We start from the raw sequence: 21,548 nt of genomic DNA, 5'->3' as shown, positions 1-21,548 counted from the left end.
AGTCTTGTCATCACACTCGGTCACGCGCTGACCTTTCATTTTCACGTCACATTTGATCTTATATTCTTTCCTCGGTATACTTTGTAACTACTAGTAGTTACACGCTCTAATAAAGAGAGAGTATTTTCTATAGTAGACCAATCTCGCTTTTGCTATGTAGACATATATCTTGCAATTGTCGTTTGACTATTCGGTTTGCTAGACCAGAATACCCTAGCTGCTTGCTTACGTAAAGCCATATCACAACGTCTGGATTCCAGCCAAATGGGTGTGACTCGTCGTTGTCGTCTCCTATTGGTTGGCTTTCTAGCCAGTTACTACAGTACAGTGTCTAGGTAATATTTTGTTTAGGGCACAACAGTTCCTGTCAGTTGCATTCCGAATATCCACATGTCTCGGTCCCTATCGCTCTGGTTTCTCATCGTGCTTCTTGCAACGCTGCTGACAAAAGGTAAGCTGTCGTGTTGTGACACTTGTGTGTTGATTAGGATTGGTTTTGATGTGTGCTCCTCGCGACCAGTACACACACAATGAAGTCATCTAGCAGGGCAAAGAAAGTTCCATCTGCCGCTTGCCCGATACTGAACGCAAGGAAAAACATTGATATAACTAGACCGATGCAGCAGTGAGATAGGCGGAGTACACACCAAACCTAGTCTAGACATGGCGTCGCACCTACTGTACGTATACTTCCGGTAAACCAACACGATGTGTATTACAACGCTAGTCTCAACGTTAACACAAGTTGTAGAGTGTAGATATGCTTTCATGCGTTCCTTGTTTTGAGGGGTTTTGGTCGAGTGCCAGCAAGTTACAGGTAGCTAAAAGTGTCCACTCAGTGGAAGGGCGGAGGAGGGGTGCGCCAACCACTTACGCAATTTCAGGATACACACCCACCACATGCCCCTCATTTGTGAGCGCTCTCGCCGCATGCCACCGCTCACTTCATGAATACACATTCCATGTTGTGTGGCGCCAGTGGCGCCACGCCTAGCTAGTAACATGCAGTTTGCACGATCAACGGCTCTTTTACTTAGTACTAACTTACAGACGCACGGATCGAATATACTAGAGGTGAAGTTGTTACCAGTATATACTGACTGTTGCAGGTGAAAGCTGCGTTGCCGCACATGAGTTTGAGTGTAAAGTTAGCAAAAGATGTATCGCCGCAAAGTATGTTTGTGATAAAGTCTATCAATGTGGACCAGGAGATACTTCAGATGAACAAGAGTGTGGTAAATTTTAGAAAAAAATTAATCAACACTAGAGACATACATTGATGTACGCTGTGTTTCTTATTGCAGAACATCATGATCAAAGCTGCCAAGTAGGCCAAGTTACATGTGATGATGGCGCTTGCCTTGAAAAACACTATGAATGTGACGGAGCTCGCGATTGTAGTGATGGTTCGGATGAATTTGACGAACGATGCAGTAAGTGATCACCGAGTCTTGTTAGTAATTACGTAAACTATCGACAGAACGGTATAACTAAAAGCTACAGGACTAAAGCTGCTTTCAGATAGCTAAGGACATGGCAGTATGCCAATCTTGAGTTACTCAATTTCCACTTTAACTTCCAAATTAAGTTACTCGACCTGCACAATTTACTTAGTCAATTATTACTCATCCGCTATTACTCATCAGCAATATTGAAGCTGTCAACATTAATCTTTTACTCCTACTCCCAAGGCTTAGCTTTGACATTTTTCTGGGATGCAGCTACTGTCACAGTGTCCAAGTTTACTTCAAATGTTTGAACATTCAAAGCATGTATTCTGTGTGCTGTAATAAATTAAACAAGATCTGTTGAATAAACTGACTTATATGGAACACCTTATGCCAGTAACCAAATGAGAAACAAAGGTGCAAGGTAAACATAATAATGTTATGCATGTCTGTATATAATTAATGCCTGGGTGGTTTTGCCAATATTAGATTTACTTACTAAGTTAGTCTCAACTTGTTTTACTTTCCTTTTAATGGCATTCAGCAACTAGGGCATTCAGCAACTAGGGCACGTGTTTATATGGTAGCATCTGTATAACTTGGATTATTATGATTGTTATTGAATGCAAGCAAAATGCAATCTTACTTAATCAATCCAAAATCAACTAAAAGTAGGTCAGCAGTTGACAGTTAATAATAAAGTTTGCTTCAGGTACTTGTAATAGAATTTACAAACCAGACTGATCTGGTTAAGCATAACAATAATAATAATAATAACAAATAGTAAGTACTTCTGAAGCAGGGTTTGCTTTTGTACTTGTAATAGACTTTACAAACTAGACCGATCTGGTTGAGCACGACACATAATAATATAATTAAGCAAACATTTGGCCTCATGTAAAACCTTGTGTTTTCAATAGATCCACAACCAAAGTGTGGTGAAGAGGAGTTTGACTGTGGTCCATCAGATGAGTGTATCAGCAATAATCGAACATGCAATGGTTTTCCTGACTGTATAAATGAATCTGATGAAGCTAATTGTCGTGAGTAACGTTCAAAGTACCAGTTCTGCTAGCTTGTGCATTAATGTATGTCTTCACATCCTGTGTTTCATATTCAGCTACCGTCACCCCTGCGTTTCCTGGTACATTGAAATGCAGTTCATGCATCTCATCTTGAGTAGACTAATGTGTTCCCTTTGCTATCTATAGGTCCTGTACCTGAACTCTATTTTATTCTTCACCATCAAATCCGCAATACAACAGTTGATGCATCAAGGTATGATTTCTTTAAAGATGGTCTAAACGATCCTGAAGCTCTGGACTTCCACATGTCAAAACGAATGGTAAGTCAAAAGACTTCAATTTGAGCTAAAGATGTAATTGTTGGCAGTTAAATTACTGAATCAGTGTACTACATCATATTAATGAATGAAATTAAGAAACTGTCAGTTTGCAATCATAATCTTAAATTCTAGTCACACAAACATTAGCTAGCTACAATATCCAAGCTTATCAGGTTTACCCATGGCATGTCATTATTGTTTGACATGATTGGTTAAATTAATTGGGTGGCAAACACTGCCTGCATGCATAGGACAGTGCTGAGGATACTACTGCATGGATGTTACTGACAAGCTAAATAAATGCATTTCTATGTAAGGGTTCAAAATAATGTAAAGTCAGTAAACGTGTTAAAGAATTTGTTATTTAATTAAACATTTGGTAATTAAATTTTATGAATTAAACAACTGATAAACAATGTTGCTAAAATATGTTTACACAATTTTGCTGTTGCAGTTGTATTGGTCAGACAATTCTGATGACAAGATTTACAGTCTGTCACTTGACAACCCTGGACAAATCAAAACTGTTGTATCTGGTTCAATTGGCAAAGTGGCCGGACTCTGTGTTGATTGGATCCACAACTACCTCTTCTGGACAGATGACGAAAAGAATACAGTTGAGCGCTATGATCTGACATCTAATATACGAACCACCTTGGTGAACACAAACCTAGATACTCCAAGAGGAATTGTCGTTGACCCATCAGATGGACCAGGGTAATGTATTGCATGTTTTTGCAGAATCAGTCAGATAATAAGTTTGCAAGTAACAACCAATTCTATAAAGATTTCCTATTTCTACAATGCAGAAGATAGCAATTTTTGTTTTGATCGCAACAACAAATCTTTGTAAATAAAACCATCAAATATCAGCTGTTCGACTTCTGCAATTAGAGAGACACTACTGTGTGCATAGCACAACGAGAACTACTTACATTAGACAAACATGAGAAGTAGTAAGATGAAGTACACATACATACAAGATATCAGTAATATAATTCAATATGGTCTAATTAACCACTGGGTCTCCTATAGCAATGCTACATGCACTCCTGTTGCTGCTCTAATGCAGTAACAAACAGATACTATAAGTACAAATGATAAATTCTGGTAATATTTCATTGTTGACCGCTCATGTAAAATCTATCAAAGATCACGAACAAGCTTTCAGTTTATTAATAGTTTTGCCTGTAAGTAAAGTATCACTAACAATAAGCAACTATAAAACATGAGATAAGCATTCTATAAAGCATTTATATTGACTGAAACATAGCAACCATTGTGCAAAGTATAACAGAAAAATAGACTCTCTGTATATTGTACATATACCCAGAAACCTAGACTCTCTGTATACTGTACGTATCCCTAGAAACCTAGACTCTCTGTATACTGTACATATCCCGTCTAATCATGTTTGACCTTTCAAGTAGGGAATTAATAAATTAATGCATGCAATGCATACAGAGCTATGAATCTCCTAAAGTGACATTGTGTGTGCAGTAGCATGGTTTTCTTATGTAAGATGTAAATACAGTTTCTTCATAATCAATTATGCTTAAGTTCTGCTGTCTAGGTATGTGTACTTTGGTGAAAGGGGTAATAGTCCTCAGATTGAGAAAATGACCGTTGATGGAGAGAACAGAAACGTGTTGGTGGATGATGGCGACGTAGTTGGAGATCCTAATGGACTAGTCATAGACTTTGAGGAATCTCGTCTTTACTGGGCTGATAGCAAAGACAAAAGGATTATGAGCTGCAACCTAAATGGCAAAGATGCAAAGCCTGTCCGTTCATCCCTTGGACATCCATTCGGACTTACCTTATTAGGAGATTGGTTGTTTTGGACTGATTGGCAAGAAAAGAGTATTATTCGAATGACAAAAGAAGGAAGCTACATGACAACTGTACTTAACAACTTGTCTCCAGGAACAGTAAAAGATATTAAGATACTTCATCCACTACGACAGCAAGGTACTAGTCCATCAAGACATATATATATATATATATATATATATATATATATATATATATATATATATGCATGTATACATGTATGCATGTCCATGTGTACTTACATGTGTGTGTATGTATTTTTACAGATTCTCCTAATCCACATACTTCTACAACAAAGGCCACTCCCAAAATTGATACTTCAAAAAACAATGTACTTCCGACAGCTAATAACATTAAATCATCACTCCCAGCAGAACCACACCCTTCCAGTGCAGTGGAGACACACAAAAACTCCGACTCGTCTTGTAAGCAACTAATTCTACAATTAACCTCCAAACATAACTGTATATTTACCATACTGTGTTCACTTACAGCTAACACTGGATTGATCGCTGGTGCAGTTGCTGGTGCAGTTGTTGTTGTATTAGTTCTTGTAATTGTGGGTTTATATTTGTTTACAAGAAAAAGGTAGGCTATCAGACAGCAGTTATTGTAGTCATCTTCCATCATCATTGCTACATAAATTTCAGGAAAGGATCAACAAATATAACAACAACTATTGACAACCCAAATTATGCTAATACAGCAAGTCAGGTAAATGCACAATAATAAGAGCACCAGCTGACATCCAGTCATATATCTTTCTTTTTCTAGAAAAAATCCAATTTTCCTGCAGCTACTAATGGAAATTCAAAGAACCACGAAGGAACTGGTGTCTAAGTGAAACGTCTTTTATCAAAAGTATTAGGGAATCACCGTGTATGAATTGTACTACTGACTGAGAACGAATGAATTTTAATGGATTAGAATGCATATTTGACAATGTATATAATATGTCACGTGATTTCTATCTACAGAATTAGTATGATAGTATGTTTCTTAGTATTTCTATTTCTGCTGAAAGATAGTACAAATCAGATATAGGTGAATGAACTGAGCATTTGTGGTCGCTTAAATTAAGCCCTTAGTACATGATAGGTTCATCAATTAAAATTTAAAATTTTATCATAACGTAAAATTTTTCTCAAGTTTTACTTGTAAATTTTTTATTTACTACTTTAAAATATTTACTACGTACGTTTAGTGGATAAACCCATCCAGTTTTTTAGATCCAAACTCCTATATGTACAATCCTCACCCACATGTTTTAGTAGTAGAAATTGTACCACCTAATCTAATGTAATTATAGTAATCAATTTTTGAGGTCATTTTATTGTCTAAAGTCTATTGTCTATTGTCTAAAGTCTGTTGTCTATTCATTTAATCAAGTACGTTGCTGTTAATGAACAATACAACAATACAATACAATACACTAGAATACAACAGCAGTACATGTCAGATTAATTTCTAGATTAACCAGCAATGGTTTGACTCCGTCTACTGAAGATGCAACGCAGAAGTTGGCCTCAAAACACCTACCGAGATCATCACAGTTTCCCCTTTTACCTAATGTAAGTTGTGAGTCAATCACCTTGATAAGGCCATTGTTCTGCGATGCCATTAGACAAGCTCCAAGAGGATCAGGTGCTGGCCCTAGTAGCTGGCGTTTTGAGCATTTTAAAGTCCTGCTGGAAAATGATGAAACTGCGAATGGCCTCTTTTCTGCCTGTTCAGCTTTGCCAAAGGAATACTACCTGATGCAGCTGTCACCCTCTTTTCTTCATCAAGACTAATCGCTCTGCCCAAGCCGAATGGTGACGTAAGACCCATTGCCATAGGCGAATCCATTCGTCGACTTACATGTACAGCCAAGACTATCTGTTGTTTAAAGGCTGACTGTTTGTTGTTCTCTGCAAGAGACGTCAATGCTACTAGAAGTTCTGTTGATAAACAATGGATATACTTTTCGGTCAGCATCACGACAAACCGCTCTGTGATGTGGCAGAGTGATGTGGTGCAGACTGACTCGCGTGGGCGAGGTCTCTTGCTCGCATGTTGGTCACGTGTACATGTTACCCTACTGTTTCGTGTTTCGGCGCGACAAGATACTGTCTGCATACCTTCGATCGCGCGTGGCTGTGGAAAGCAAGCTGCGTCTTGTTTATATCGATGTCTAGCCTGTATATCCACAGGTCGACAGAGTGGCTATTTAGTAGTCTCGCGTAACCATACCTTAACCCCGCCCTCAACATTCCGTCGGTTATTGCTACAGCTACCTCTATTGTAGATAGCTAGACCGATTAGACGATGTCTGCCAAATTTGATATCTAGACATTAATTTCTCTTAGGCTTAGAGATGTGCATTTAATGAATGTAGTAAAAGGTACCGAAATTCTCCGTTCATACGAAATGTGAGCTAAGTTGTGACGACGCCCCTTGCAAGTGCTTCCACGCCTTCCAGCAGCGCCGCCACAGTATATACACACTCATACCTCGACAGTGATTGGTTGGCACAGTCTCTAGCCAATATTTGTCTAGGCGTATCCAGAGGCATAGCACTTGGTACGGTCACGTCTTGGCATGGGGGGCATCTACAGTTACTGGACATTTATCTCCTTGTTTCTGCGATCAAGCGCTTCGTTGAGCAGTAAGTTACGTTGGGATATTGCAAGGACGGAGTGCATCACACATCATTAATTTTTAATGTGTAAATACTAGGTGCATGTGTGCATGTCGACCTTGCATGCAGTGCATTCTTGCGCGATTTCGGATCGAATGCGAGCGCACGATATAGTTGTAAGTCTTTTGCTCTATTCAGTGCGTGTCGTTGCAATCTTGCAAGCGTAGTGTGAGGTCAGCAAGCTGGGTAACATGTTTGGAAGGTGTGTGGTGGGTGTGTACGAGGAGAGCGATACTTCTGTACTATTTGGCAACCACTTCCTGCATGGTTACTTTCGCATTTTGTGTCTTTCTACGTACACATTACTCACGGGGTTTAATTAGATGGATGTATCAATGGACACGAATATACTTGTGACAACAGAAATTGTATCTCATCCGTTCTTGTGTGCGACGGGCATGACGACTGCGGCGACAATTCAGACGAGAATTGTATCAGTAAGGCGAGTGCAGCTGTCAGGGGGCAATTTCTCACGTTTTGGTCGTCTACAGGTCCGTCGGCTTGCATGGCGAATCAAGTTGCATGTGACAATGGTGAGTGCATCGAAAGGGAGTGGGAATGCGATGGAGCACCAGATTGCAATGATCACTCTGATGAAGCAGACAGGAGATGCGGTAAGTCGTGGTAGACGCTTAGTAGACAGTAATATGTAAACATCTTCCTGCACATGCACTTCTGTCTAATTTCATGCGGTTTCTGTATTTTCGAAATTCTTGCTTCTAATCTTTCAAACATAGGGGGAGCGGAGATGGGAGGAGAAGGGAGGATCGCTGACTTATATCTTGACTCTAGCTTCTGTCAATAAGGTGAACTCGCCTACTCTAGCAATCCAGTTCTGCAGTGCCATTGCCAGGCCTATTCTTGTGTTTTAAATTGATTTCTACTGTCCTAAATTACTGCGATTTGAGAATTTAGACAAACGTTTTAATTACTGCAAATTAAATTTCGGCATTCCAAACAGAAAGGCAGTTACTGGTACATCAGGGCATAATTTATCTGGTGTCGAATCGCAGTTTGCGAGCCAATTTTTGTATGTTGCGAAAGAAAGTCAGCATAAACTGGGATGCAGAATCAGAATGTCAAATCCAAGTACAGTAGGAGTCTAACTAACAAGCTCATAAACGGTGCACCCTTGCATACTATTATATCGTTATTTAAGTATGAACCGTCTGTACTTGAGTGTGAACCATCTGTTCTTGAGTGGTCATGCTAGATGAAACTAAGCACATTAGCAGAACACCTGCTCAAACTATAATCTCATTAGCAGAAGGAATGGCAACAGAAACAGGGACTTGAAACAACATAGCTATTGAAACTTCCACTGTAACTACCTAACAAGGTAGAAAAGGAACAAAAGTAAGTAACAGTGTAGTCAATGTTCTATTTATAGTAGTAGAAGGTCAACACCAACTAAAACAATTAAACAATTGGGATCCACACTCTTGGTGTTTAGTAACAAGAAGAGTGTGGCAATCACTTTTGGTAAAAACAAGCGTATGGCTCTTAACCGCCCAGAATTATGGTTAAACGGAAGTACAGACTTGGACAAAATTATAGGGACACCTGGCATTTTTGGGTCTAGTCTAACTTTGGCACTGAATTTTTCTCTAGCAAAACCAGATGTTTTTCAAATTTCTTTTTTCATGGATTGCGCCATTGTTAGTATGTAACATAGCTTGAGTTCAAGACTGCAGCTATACTTACTACCTACTGCGCATCTAGTTTGATTTGAAGAAGGAAGACGGCCATTCCTACTTTTCTTGTTTTTGTGCTCGTTCATCCCTCTTGGATGCTCATTCTTGGTATACAATCTAAGAATGCTCTGTAGTAGAGAGTGAAAGCAATTTTGTGAGTCCTCTTATCAACATTATGAAAAAAAGGCGAATCATCTGTTTTTGCGCATTGATTTCGCGCGTGTCATCACAATTTGAATTGATTTGCTATTTTAATCAATAAACAAACTTCAACGTATTCAAAAATCATGCGACACTAATTAATTACAAAAAAATCTTGCTAAGACAAAAACTAAAAAAGTTATAGCAACAAAAGAACATTGACATGCCACTTCCAGTCCACGTTTTACGTAGCAAAATCTCAAACTGCTACCGCCAAAATAACAGCTGCACTAAAACCGCTGCCCTTGAGACCGCCAAACTTAGGCGATAAGTTAGCCTGAACGTTCAGCTGCACGCAGTTGCAGAGTATTGTTCCGTGCGATATTTCACGAGTTGCAGCGATGCCTCGAGGCAAACAGTCGAGTCCAAAAACGCGAGGGAAAATTGAAGCCCTTCACTCAGTTGGCCATTCTGTGCGTCAGATCGCAGCTTTTGTCCGCCGCTCCAGGAATTCGGTTCATCAGTGCCTGCAACGGCTTTCCCATGGCAGCAGCGATTATGAAAAACGATCTGGACGTGGGAAGGCAACGACAATCTGGGAAGATCATCGACTGAAGAGAATGGCACTGCAGAACCGCAGAGCAACATCACGACTGCTCTCGTATCAGCTGGCTGATGAAACCAGCAAGCAGGTTTCAAGTAGAACAGTCCGTCGTCGTCTCAGTGAGACAGGAGTGAACGCTCGGAGGCCTAGAAAAAACCCACTGCTAACAGAAAACCATCGGCGTTTGCGACTGGGATGACAACCACTCACACACAATGCACTTTGGATGACTGGAAATCTGTTCTTTTTACAGATGAGTCAAAAGTCAGCATAGGAAACGATGGTACTCTGTACGTTTGGCGTCGCAAAGGTGAGGAATTTCTCCCTGAATGTTGTGATCGTACGGTCCAGCACGCGGCTAGTGTGATGGTGTGGGGATCGATGTGTTGGCATGGTTTGGGGTCTCTGGTGAAACTGGAAGGTCGTTTGGACAGCACGGTGTACCGACAGGTACTGGGGGAGCACATGCTTACAGACGCAGCGGCACTGATAGGAGACGACTTTGTCTTCCAGCAGGACAACGCGCCAATCCACACGTCTCGGTCAACAAGACAATGGCTACGCCAGCATGACGTCACACTGTTGGACTGGCCGCCAAAATCGCCTGATGCAAATCCAATCGAGAACTTGTGGCATGAACTCAAGACTGCTGCTAACCGTCGCGAACCGAGAACTGCAGCTGAGCTCTGGAATGCTCTACAAGAGGCGTGGCAACAGATTCCAGCCGCGCATGTCTGGAACTTGGCAGAAAGTGTTCCGCGACGTTTGGACGCAATCAGGAGGGCGAGAGGCGGGAATACTCGGTACTGAGGAACTGGTGAAGGGCTTCAATTTTCCTTCGCGTTATTAAAACCGGCTTTTTTAGAAGCCACTAAACAAAATCAGAGAGAGTCTAACTTACGACGCTTACGCAGTCATGACGTCATACACTTTTAGGTCTCGTTTTCCGCAATGGGAAACGTAAAGAAAACAATTTAGTGTCTACAGTATTCTCAAGAAACCTAACAATCAACGCGGTAACTATTAAGTTCTTAACAATATTGATAGTTGGTAAATTGTGACCTAATTATTGTGTTACTACATACCCACAGCGGGGTGTCCCTTTATAATTTTGTCCAAGTCTGTATATTGACATCCAAGTCTGTATATTGACATTCAAGTCAGAAATTGTGCATTTGGGTGTGGTCGTGGACAGGGGCTGTGGGAATCAAGCTGCTGTTGAAAGAAGGGTCAGACGCTTCTATGGAGCAGCCAATTCAGTTGTGTCACGGTTGGGAGGAGTCTGCACGAACGATAGGGTATGGATGAATATCGTGGAGAAGGCATTATTTTCCTGTCCTGAATTATGGTAGCCGTCTATGGAATTTTAGCAGGTCGTCAGTAAACAAGGCATATCGAAAGGGGGTCAGAAGAGGATTAGGAATGTCACAGAGGGACTTGCTTTGTCAAAGGCTCACGGGATTCGAAGAAACGGATGTCAAGATGAAATGCTTACAGTTGCGCTTTATGAAGAGAGCCACGGAGTCACAGAACAGATTAGTTGGTTCGATGTCCTGGCATGTGTACAGACATAGTATGTTATGTCATGGTATTAATGAGGAGATGAACATTTTTAGTACTCGTTACAAAGATATATAGATACATAATTGTGCTACTGCTTGTCGAGCTACAATGTCTGTTACTAAATTGTCTGTGTGGTTCTTGTTTGTTGTTACTCCAGAGAGTTCTGTGTCCTATCTGGATGCGAATTGAAATATATTATTATTGTGGCTTAGTGGTTAGCGACAATGGCTACCACTCCATGGTTTGGGGGTTCAAACCCCAGTGACGACAGTAAATTGTGAAACTTGTCTGTCTTTCTTTCTCATGTTTCTCTAGCTTTATCCATGAGACTATGACTCGTTTCAGTCGTTGGGGAGTTTCTGTGGTCTGGCGAACGGTCCGTTGACGATGACGTCCAGTGCTTTCCTGGTGGTCGTTGATATCCACTAGGCGTGCTGTATCGAGTACACGGTCACCGTAATGCCTGCAATCTATATCGAATTGGCTAGTCATTGATCGCCGTATGGACTACACGGAAACATGTACCCCGCTGGGCTCACCTGCCGGGTTGGTGGGCGCCCAGATGGGGGTAAAGACCCCACTTGCCCATTATGGAGGGGCATAGCGACATAATTATTATTATTATTATTATTATTATTATTAATTAATAGCTGCATGGGACCTTTCCAAAGGTCAACACAAACAGCACTGTCAACAGAAACATGGGAAGTACTAACAGCACAGCTTTTCCACGTGAACTTGTGCCAGTAGACTGTTTGATAATTGGAGAGGACATGGGGAAAAACCCGTATCTTTCGAAGCGGACGTCCTAGCAAGTTGATTCCAACATCATTGCACACAAGGAGGAGGCCAGATCAGTTAATGAATATTGTGATTGGTTCTTTATTAGGACACTATTAGTAACTTATGACACGCGCTTGGCCATGCCCTCCTCTTTTATTTACACCAGTATCTTCAAAGCCACCGCTATAATGCCCACTACTTGAAAGCTGACGGGACGTACTTTGAACTATGGATTGATAAGAAAAACAGCTGTAGCTAGCAAGGTTATGTAGTCGAAGCATTGGTTGAACCTTTGAACCTAAGTTCATAGCTAAACTGGACCGTTTATGTCACTAGCCGGAATTAATTAACAACGCACATTTCAATTCCTTAGCTATTAATTAACTGCAGTTCCCAAGTCCTCTCCAGACTTTTTGAAAAGCATGAGCTGTCTGGGTATTTAGTTCGTTAATTAATTAATTAAATGCTTTGTTTTGCAAAAATATGGTTGCACAGAATTTTGCATTACTGCTACTCAAGTTGCGATTTGTGTAGCAATACTGCTACATAAAGAAGAAAAGTAAATCATGCTCTGTACATGTGTTGGAACTGTGACTTCCAGGGATTCCGAGGATAGGTCTAAATATCTGCGAATTTTATTTGTGCACTTGTGATTTCTTCCGCAGAATTTGCAGAAATATCATGGTCGCAGAAGTAACTGGTTATTGAAGTAAGGTTTAGTTATAGACCACGCCCTCACTGAACTTATGTAGCTAAGTATGCCACTGAGCCCTGTTTAAGATTCTCTGCCACTTCATACACTTCAAGGTGGCACCTTAATGATTTATCATTTCGTAATGCTTGTAGGCAATGCAACGAGAAATGTGCATACTTAAAACCTCACATGGTAATTGCTTTTTATTTGGCCCATATGGTTATGCAGGCCCAATGGAAGCAACTTAAAAGTGGAGCGGCCTAGCGCGCCTTACAGGGTGTGGCTTAGCGCACGCTAGGGGTGGGTTGGCACACGTCCATGAGTAGTGAGCATGTGCACAGTGTGCTGTCCCAGAGGTCGGGGAATATAGTGCAGGTAGTGAAAGAGAAGTCATAGGAGACTTCAAAACAGTCACCAAATTAGTAGAGCCGCAATCCGGTAGATGACAAAATATATTATTTTATTTAATCAGCTTTACCTTTAGACCGGAAGTATGTGGCAATCGTTCGCTGGCTGAAGTCGAGTTTTCAAAAAGTGGGGTGGCCATGGCTGCTGCTGCCGCTCCGTTGGCCCTGTTATGTCAAAAAAATGCTAATATAACATATAAAATTTAGTTGGTCTGGTCTAAGTGACAAGAGCGTTGTGTTATTCTAGGCAGGAGTTTCAGACACTAGCTTGTTAGGTTACTGTTCAATCATAGCTTGCATCGCCAGCCCCTCCAATGGGGTAGAGTTCCATTGTGATTCTAGTTGTTGTTGATTTTTCAAGACTGCATTCTATGGGACATGAAACCCTAAGAGTGATTGTGGTCTCCGATGATACACACCTATAAGCTGCAAATTGTTCTTTGCAGGTAGCATCCAACCTACACCCAAAAACTGTAGGCTAAATGAATTCCAGTGCAAATTTGGCAAATGTATTCCTCAGAAATGGCAGTGTGATGGAGCCAGTGACTGCGATGATGGATCAGATGAAAGCAATTGCAGTAAGCAACCAATTGTTTCGCCTTTGTTCCCAAGTAGATTAGTCAATGTACTTTGATTATAGCATACCCAACTGTCCCACCTGTACCTGGTAAGACAGTTTACACTATTAGACATTGTATGTGTATCAAGATTATTGCTTGTTCAAATCATAGGTCCTACACCGGTCATCTTGTTTGCATACCATCATCAGATTCGAAACATAACTGTGTCCGGTTCTCATCATGATGTTTTTATGAGTGGTCTTCATGCTCCAGAGGCACTAGACTTCCACTTGAAATTGCAAATGGTAAGTAGAAATTGCTGCTTTTAATTAACTATGAGCAAATAAGTGTATCACGTTTCCTTTAATTAAGGTTTATTGGTCAGACAGCATTGAAAACAAGATCTATGGTACTTCTCTTCATGCACCTGGTCATGCTGAAACTGTAGTATCTACTGACATCAAACTAGTAGCTGGATTGTGTGTTGACTGGATTCACAACTACGTTTTCTGGACAGATCATGATCAAGGTCAAGTGGGACGATATAATATCAATACCAAACAGAGAACAGTTATAATTAACACAGATCTGGACCGTCCAAGAGGGATAGCAGTTGACCCGATGTCTTCACCAGGGTAACATAGTTTGTCTAATCGATTCATTACAAACCATCAGGTTCATGTCTTTAGATACGTTTATGTTGGTGATTGGGGCACTGTACCCAAAATTGAGAAAGTGACTATTGATGGAACTAACAGAGTTACTCTGATAGATGATGTCAGTATTGTTGGCCATCCAAACGGACTAGTTATAGATTACCAAGAAAACCGATTATATTGGGCTGATGGGAAGGACAGCCGAATCATGAGCTGTGATCTTGAAGGGAAAAACGTTCAAATTGTCCAGTCATCACTAAACCGCCCTTTTGGACTAACTCTGTTAGGAGACTGGCTGTTTTGTACTGACCATGGAGACAATGCTCTTTTACAAGTGAACAAACACAGAAAAACCACGAGAACTGTCGTTTCACAACTAACTCAAACAGCACTCAAAGACATCAAAGTGGTCCATTCTTCACGTCAGCCAGGTATATATGCACGCTAAGCATGTGGCAAACGCTACACAACTGATCCATTACAAAGCATAGATTAAACTGTCCCAATGGTTTGTTAGTTTAGGACCAAAACTGCAGTTACGGTACAAGTAACTAATATGATATTGAGTAGAGGTTTAATCCCAAGCAGAAAGTGAGATAATAGCTGCATGGTGGCCTTCTTCAACCATTTAGTCTTTGCTTTTATAGGCAGAATCCCACAAAGCTAGACTACTTCCAAATTTTATACAACACATCAGTAAACTTTGGTCCTTTACTTGTAATGTTTGTGTCTCACTGAAGTGTCTGGTGACATGCTAATGGCATATACAATTAAGCTTTATTCAGAGCAACTACACCAGGTGGCTCTGCAATCATGTGGTACAACTCTATCTACAAACAAGATTTGCTAACACTATGCAGAGTCTGAATGGATGTGAAAACGACTGAAAGTGGCTCACATTCAAACTGTTGCTGCTTCACCAGATTAGACTTGTTACCGTTAAGCTGACACTGTATTCAGAGTAAAATTGTTCATTGCTCTATATCATTGTAATTATTTTCTGCTCCTAGTTGCAAACACTGTACCAACTCAGGCTGGGCCAAGACAACCATCTTCATTTGTACAAACAAAGTCATCAAGAGTTAAATCATCGCCATCGTCTGATCATCTTCACTCAGGGCTAAGCACAAGTACAAAAATTAATACTGACTATAGTAATTAAATAAATTAACATTTCTATTATCTAACAATAGGCAGTGACAAGACTGGAATCATTGCTGGCTGTGTTGGTGGACTTGTACTTGTGATGATATCGATCATCATCTTAATTGTTGCTTGTTGGTATTGCAAGAAGAGGTTAGTAGTTATTGCTGCCGTTTGAATCTGTTCTAACACTCTATTTGTTTCTCAGGAAACTTGGACTAAGTTTAGATAACCCGCTCTACACCAAATACAATGATGTAATTTGACTTCTCTTTTATTCAGCTTTCTAGTTATTATGTTAAGTTTTTGTAGAATGCTGAGTCAGTTGTGGTCAACATCAGCAATAACATTAATGTGCCAGATCTGGTGGTAAGTGTATCAGCAACATTCCAACTTAGTGTTGACTTATTTAATTATTAATGTAGGAGCATCAGATTTTCCCTGCTGAAGGAGGCAATAACCTGAAACCTAAGGGCACAGTCATTTAATTTAGATATGATTTCTATACACTGTTTATTCTTTAACTAATTCGCTGTAGATTTCCTTACTCACTTTATAGCTACTGTATTCCGTAATAATGTAGTAATGTATATGGTTCAGCTACAGACTATCCCAAAGACCCATGCAGTGCCCTTAGTTTTTGCCTTGGTAGTGTTACATAAGAAAGATACTTCAATTACCATACTGTATGTATTTGGTTTTATCAATTATCAAACTACACTCATTACTATAATTACTGTACAAATTCACAACAACACAACATCTCACTGGTGGCACCACCTAAGAAATGATGTGTCTAGAACTCCTATTGATTCTTTTGTGAGTTCTATCATGAACAGTTTATTGAATTTCATGATTATTTTGAATAGTGAAAATGATGACAATCATGCCAATTTAGATATTTTCAGATAAAAACGTTTAGGTGAATTGACGCAGACCTGATTATGTAATCTGACCCTCTAGGAGATTTGACAGAAATTTGCTCTCAATTTTTCATTAATTAATTATAATTAAGTCAGAAAATGATTGACTTCGTGTTGACTGTTGCAGTTAATTTCTATTGTCTATTTTCAACAAGACCTTACAAACATGAATTAGACTGTTCACTTTAAAGCCTGGTTCACAATATGTGCCATTCACTTCATCAATACGGCACAGAAAACCGCTGGCTGCCGTGCTGCAATCTCTGTTGTTCGTATGTACCATTAGGTAAACTCGCAATGCTTCTATATTGGGTGTACACACCAAGAAATAATAATAATTTATAAATAATTCTTCTCACACAACTAGTGTCCAGTAGAAAGGTTATACAAACACAAATCAAACCTGTTGGATAGACTTGTTCGATGATTGGTGCAATTCACTACTGTGTTGGTATTCTATCTTTCAAATACTGTAGCACAGATTGCGTTCCTTTGGCAAGAAGTGCGGGACGAGGAATGCGAAAAGGGTTTCCACTGATTTGCAATGATCTAAGTACAGCAATACACAAGTAAACAGTAGCAATTGCTATACACATGATGACTGAAGTTACCTCAGTGTAAGAAGTCCCAACTCGGGTGGCACCTGTTGAATGTCATTGTTCTGAAGATCCAAGGCTGTTAGTTTTGGAAGCTGTTGAAGACCGTTGACATTAATATCACAAATCTAAGAAAGTCGATATTGTCGATGTACATCTTGCAATGGTAACTGATTTTTATCAACTACCTGATTGTCACTCGCTACAAGAACTTCAAGACCAACCAGACAATAAACAGTTTCTGGAATGTGTCGAAACCTATATTATGGATACTTGTGTTAGTATACCATTCGATGATACACAAACAGCAAACAGAAATTACCTGTTGTTTGATATAACTAGTTCTAAGAGACACAGAAGAGGTTGCATGTCAGGCAGATCAACCAAGCAATTGTTACTATAATCAAAAACATCGACTCACCACAATGTGGTATAGACACTCATATATTGCAACTAAGCTCGGTTTGCTTCCATGCTGTACAGCCACATAGGAACCTAGATTTGTTTGAGGGGGCACAAGTTTGCCTAAGTGGACGTGCTTCTGTACAACAAGGCTAAATGTAGTACTAATTAAGTAATCATATATACATGCAGCACAGTAAAAATCAGGAAACAACATTAATTAACACTATAGTGTTAGTATGTCACGTCAATGTTAATAGGTCTGTCATCCTTGCATGTTAGCAGGCCACTTGACAGCTGGAGAAGTTGAGGGTATAAGAGCCCCCCATTGGCCCCGATTCCTACGCCTATGCTATAGTTATGTGTAATAGCCAGTAGAACAACCCATTTCACACAACAATATGGATGCCACTATAAAGAGATCAACAACATCTATGACACTGAAATATCGGCAACTAGAGACTACGAGACTGTGCACTAAGTTGCCACTTGGTTTTCCGACCGACGTCAGACTGTTAATGTGACATCAGAATAGCTCAAATTTGATTCAAAGTCAACTGGTAGGTTCTTACAAACCTAACAAACCGCCGTGTAGTACTACTGTAGTTAGAGTTATAGACAACAATAAAACTTAGGAAAACTACAAATCTGCAAAATTCGATCGGCTACATGCAGAGCTTTTGTTGAGTCCAAAGGCAACTTAGAAAGACCAATGCTTGCTAGACCACATTACCATAGTCAGTTGTAATTGCTAGGCCAAAACATTGTCTGGTGCCAAATTCTTGTTTGTCAACAAAGTAAGGCGGTACTTTAGGAGATTTTGGCACCTGGCACAAGAAGTGGGCGTAACCAGGATAAAACATATTTGGCATACCAGTAACTTGTGCAACACAGCCTTATCAAAATACCAATCATACCACCGTGTTGATCATAAACTGATGCAATTTTGTTGGCGCCTAGGGTATAGTGACAGTTTCCAACTAGTGAAAGACATGATGCTGTTACATAAGGTTAGTATTTTTATAGTCCAGTGCATGGAGTATACTGTATCAAAAAGGCAGAGAAAGTCACCTTTTGCATACACACACAAAATACAGTCACCTTAGAACAATTCGTGTGAGTTTAACACAACACCTGATCTCAGGACACACAACAGCCAACTTATTGTGAGCGGCGTTCAAATCGCTGAGAGTGCCTTGAAGCTGAGATATCCTGAAGAGTACACAAGTCCATGCTACAAAATCAGCTAGCTAGAAATGCATGAGTGAAATGTTAGTATACCAAGGTGAAAGCGATGAAAGCTGGTTTTTGCTGAGATCAAGTGTTTCAACACTTGCCTGTAGTAGAGCATCAACTGTCTCTTGAGCAATCTGAGTAAGTTTCTGGTTACTAACACATTGTAAGACATTTTGGTACATTTAATGTAGTGTGCATACAAAGGACATCATGTAGGCAACAGACCTCAAGTTGACTCGTTTTGAGAACTGGGTTTCGAGCGCAACTGAAGTTGCTGATAGAGCCCCTATTTCCTTCGTTGAACTGTCTAAATCTTATAAAACAAACAAAACAATTCAAGAAATATGTGTAAATGAAAACAGGCAGCTGGACATACAAATAAATAAATACAAGCAACCAATAAAAGAAAAACCACATAGCAGCATGCAATTACCAGCAATACGACTCTTCAAATGTTTGAGAACAGCCTGTGTTCCTTTCTATCAATCAAGATACTAACAACTCACAAACTCAAAAGCACATCAAGTGCCCATCTACCTGCACGACATCCCTCCTAAGAGCACGCAAAGGATTACCATTGAGCACAATGTTCTTCAATGATGACATATTGCCCATTTCATAAGGAAGACTACGTAGAGAAACAAACAAATGATGCAACTCAATAATAACAATTTATGTGACTGGTACCTAGATATATCATTGTTAGAAACATCAAGCCGTTCTAAACCAACCAACAACGTGATTTCAACTGGTATGCTACAACAGGCAACAAATAAACTCAAACTGTATATATATATATATATATATATATATATATATATATATATATATATATATATATATCGTCACTGGTGTGCGTGCCTGTGTGTGTGCATGCGTGCATGTACACATGTGCGTGTGCACCTCCATAACAAATACGCTTTCCAAAAACACCAATACAAATTACACTGTAATCCCGTTCTCTCTAATGTCCAGAAGAACAACACTCGCTGCATCTTTAAGCCAATCGCCGGAAAGCATCTCAAGTTCATTCCCACCCAAATAGACTTCCTTCACATCACAAAACACTAGCCGCCCACGACACACAACAACAGCACACACATCCACTAACCTTGAGTCTTGAGCATCCAGAAATAACCGGTAATGTGTTTAACTTGTTTTGCTGCAAATCAAGTCTCTCTAGTTTGTCCAACCCAGACACTACAGTAGCAAGTCAGTTGTTAATGACGTATGTACCGTACAACATTCTCTTCATTTTACTAGAAGGCACTTCAGTCAATCCATTGCTAGATAAATCCAGATCTTGCAAACCTTTACAATAACAAAAATTAGTTATAGCCCAAACAACATTTTTACTGTCTGTCACATCTCAAATTTGAAACAGTTGATGGAAGATTAGAAAGTGAATTGTGAGACAAATTAAGTTTTTTAAGCTTGCTCATATAACCAAGAGATTCCTCGGTGCTACGAAGTTGATTATGAGACACATCCTGTAGAATCAACAAAGAAACACTCTCGGCAAATATTCAAACATCAACTAGACTGTTCTAACCAGTTCTTCTAAATGTTCAAAATGCTGTAAGTAGTTTTCCAGTCTGGTTAACTTGTTGTGCTCCAAGCGCAACTGCAGTAAGTTTACAAGCGACAGAACAGTTCCAGGTAATTCTGCCAGTTGATTATGACTGCATGTGTATGACAGATAATAAAATATCAGTACACGCTGATTTGTGTGTCATGTATACCTAATATTGAGTCTCCGCAGTTCTTTTAACTTTCCAATGGTTGATGGTAATGACACCAATTGATTATCGTGTAGCTGCAAAAATTTGTTTAATTAAATGAGTACTCAATAGCCTCTGTGTGTGTGTGTGTGTGTGTGTGTGTGTGTGTGTGTGTGTGTGTGTGTGCGCGCACGCACGTGCATGTGTGTGTGGGTATCATTGAATATTGACCTGTCACAAGCAAATGACCGCACTTCCTGGCAGAAACTTCTTCTGCAATGCCAAAGCCCATAGTGGGTATTGGCGGAATTTTCCAGGTGTGTGTGTGTGTGGATTCGTCCACAGGTCCACTTTTTGCTTGCTCGAAGGCATACGCGTGGTTCACCACAAGGCATAGTACCATGTATACGTAGCAAAACACGTACAAGCAAGCAAAAAGTGGACCTGGGGATGAGACTTGTGTGAGTGTGTGTGTGTGTGTGTGTGTGTGTGTGTGTGTGTGTGTGTGTGTGTGTGTGTGTGTGTGTGTGTGTGTGTGTGTGTGTGTGTGTGTGTGTGTGTGTGTGTGTGTGTGTGCTTGCACTGCTCAACTGCACACACTGAACGTCAAAGCTAAATAAATATGTATATACGTAGCAGCCAAACAAGCAGACAAATAAGCAAGCCAATTGATACTCACATCTAATACTTGCAAAGCACCAAATTTAGCAAGATCTTCAGGGATCTCCCTGATACAATTCGATGCTAAAATCAACTTAGTCAAGTCCACCTGATCCCACCATCTCTCTTCACGTCCGACGGCAAATGACGCAGCAGCCGCCTGCTCAGATTTCGACTGTGGAGGCTCGTACATCCTCAAAACCTCATCGGGCACCTTCTCCAGGCCACGATTCGAGAGGTTTAGCTGCCCACTCTTTCTGGCTTGGTGAATTAGAGTACCAAAAACAGCGCCGCCGCTGTCTGTTTTGCGTTCCTTCAGAGCCCAGTCTCTTGCGCCACGTCTCATTGCAACGAATTTTGAGTAGTGAACCGAAGCGCACCTTAACAGCCTCGAGATTCTGGCTACACAGTCACGTGATATTAATTAATTAAAATAAATTAATAAAAATGTTATATGTG

The 21,548-nt window shown here is 40.2% G+C and overlaps 2 protein-coding genes and 1 long non-coding RNA gene across 3 annotated transcripts; 1 reads left to right on the top strand and 2 right to left on the bottom strand.

Moving 5' to 3' along the window:
- The first annotated feature begins 332 nt into the window (after positions 1 to 332).
- On the top strand, positions 333 to 16,161 carry LOC134185328 (low-density lipoprotein receptor-related protein 4-like). The gene is made up of 24 exons (XM_062653110.1): positions 333 to 451; positions 1,110 to 1,235; positions 1,305 to 1,433; positions 2,369 to 2,491; positions 2,569 to 2,592; positions 2,660 to 2,793; positions 3,248 to 3,510; positions 4,367 to 4,764; positions 4,893 to 5,051; positions 5,121 to 5,214; positions 5,277 to 5,340; positions 7,183 to 7,273; positions 7,630 to 7,743; positions 7,798 to 7,920; positions 13,639 to 13,770; positions 13,833 to 13,859; positions 13,924 to 14,057; positions 14,125 to 14,387; positions 14,442 to 14,839; positions 15,419 to 15,538; positions 15,602 to 15,704; positions 15,760 to 15,808; positions 15,864 to 15,920; positions 15,977 to 16,161. The coding sequence occupies exons 1-24, from the start codon at positions 391 to 393 to the stop codon at positions 16,037 to 16,039; spliced, it is 3,249 nt and encodes a 1,082-aa protein (XP_062509094.1). The 5' UTR covers positions 333 to 390; the 3' UTR covers positions 16,040 to 16,161.
- On the bottom strand, positions 5,956 to 6,647 carry LOC134186246 (uncharacterized). The gene is made up of 3 exons (XR_009970936.1): positions 6,590 to 6,647; positions 6,218 to 6,536; positions 5,956 to 6,161 (listed from the first exon to the last, which is right to left on the bottom strand). It is a non-coding gene; the product is annotated as an uncharacterized LOC134186246 (long non-coding RNA).
- Positions 15,389 to 21,462, bottom strand: LOC134186245 (leucine-rich repeat-containing protein 40-like). The gene is made up of 18 exons (XM_062654158.1): positions 21,109 to 21,462; positions 20,451 to 20,524; positions 20,261 to 20,390; positions 20,075 to 20,198; positions 19,969 to 20,019; positions 19,820 to 19,908; positions 19,655 to 19,758; positions 19,396 to 19,464; positions 19,246 to 19,336; positions 19,142 to 19,187; positions 18,934 to 19,021; positions 18,754 to 18,861; positions 18,574 to 18,684; positions 17,393 to 17,467; positions 17,259 to 17,328; positions 17,086 to 17,198; positions 16,878 to 17,023; positions 15,389 to 15,528 (listed from the first exon to the last, which is right to left on the bottom strand). The coding sequence occupies exons 1-17, from the start codon at positions 21,433 to 21,435 to the stop codon at positions 16,915 to 16,917; spliced, it is 1,779 nt and encodes a 592-aa protein (XP_062510142.1). The 5' UTR covers positions 21,436 to 21,462; the 3' UTR covers positions 15,389 to 15,528; positions 16,878 to 16,914.
- Between the last annotated feature and the right edge of the window lie 86 nt (positions 21,463 to 21,548).

Source organism: Corticium candelabrum, chromosome 10 (assembly GCF_963422355.1).
Source record: "Corticium candelabrum chromosome 10, ooCorCand1.1, whole genome shotgun sequence".
NCBI lineage: Eukaryota > Metazoa > Porifera > Homoscleromorpha > Homosclerophorida > Plakinidae > Corticium > Corticium candelabrum.
This window is presented reverse-complemented; position numbering and strand designations above follow the sequence as displayed.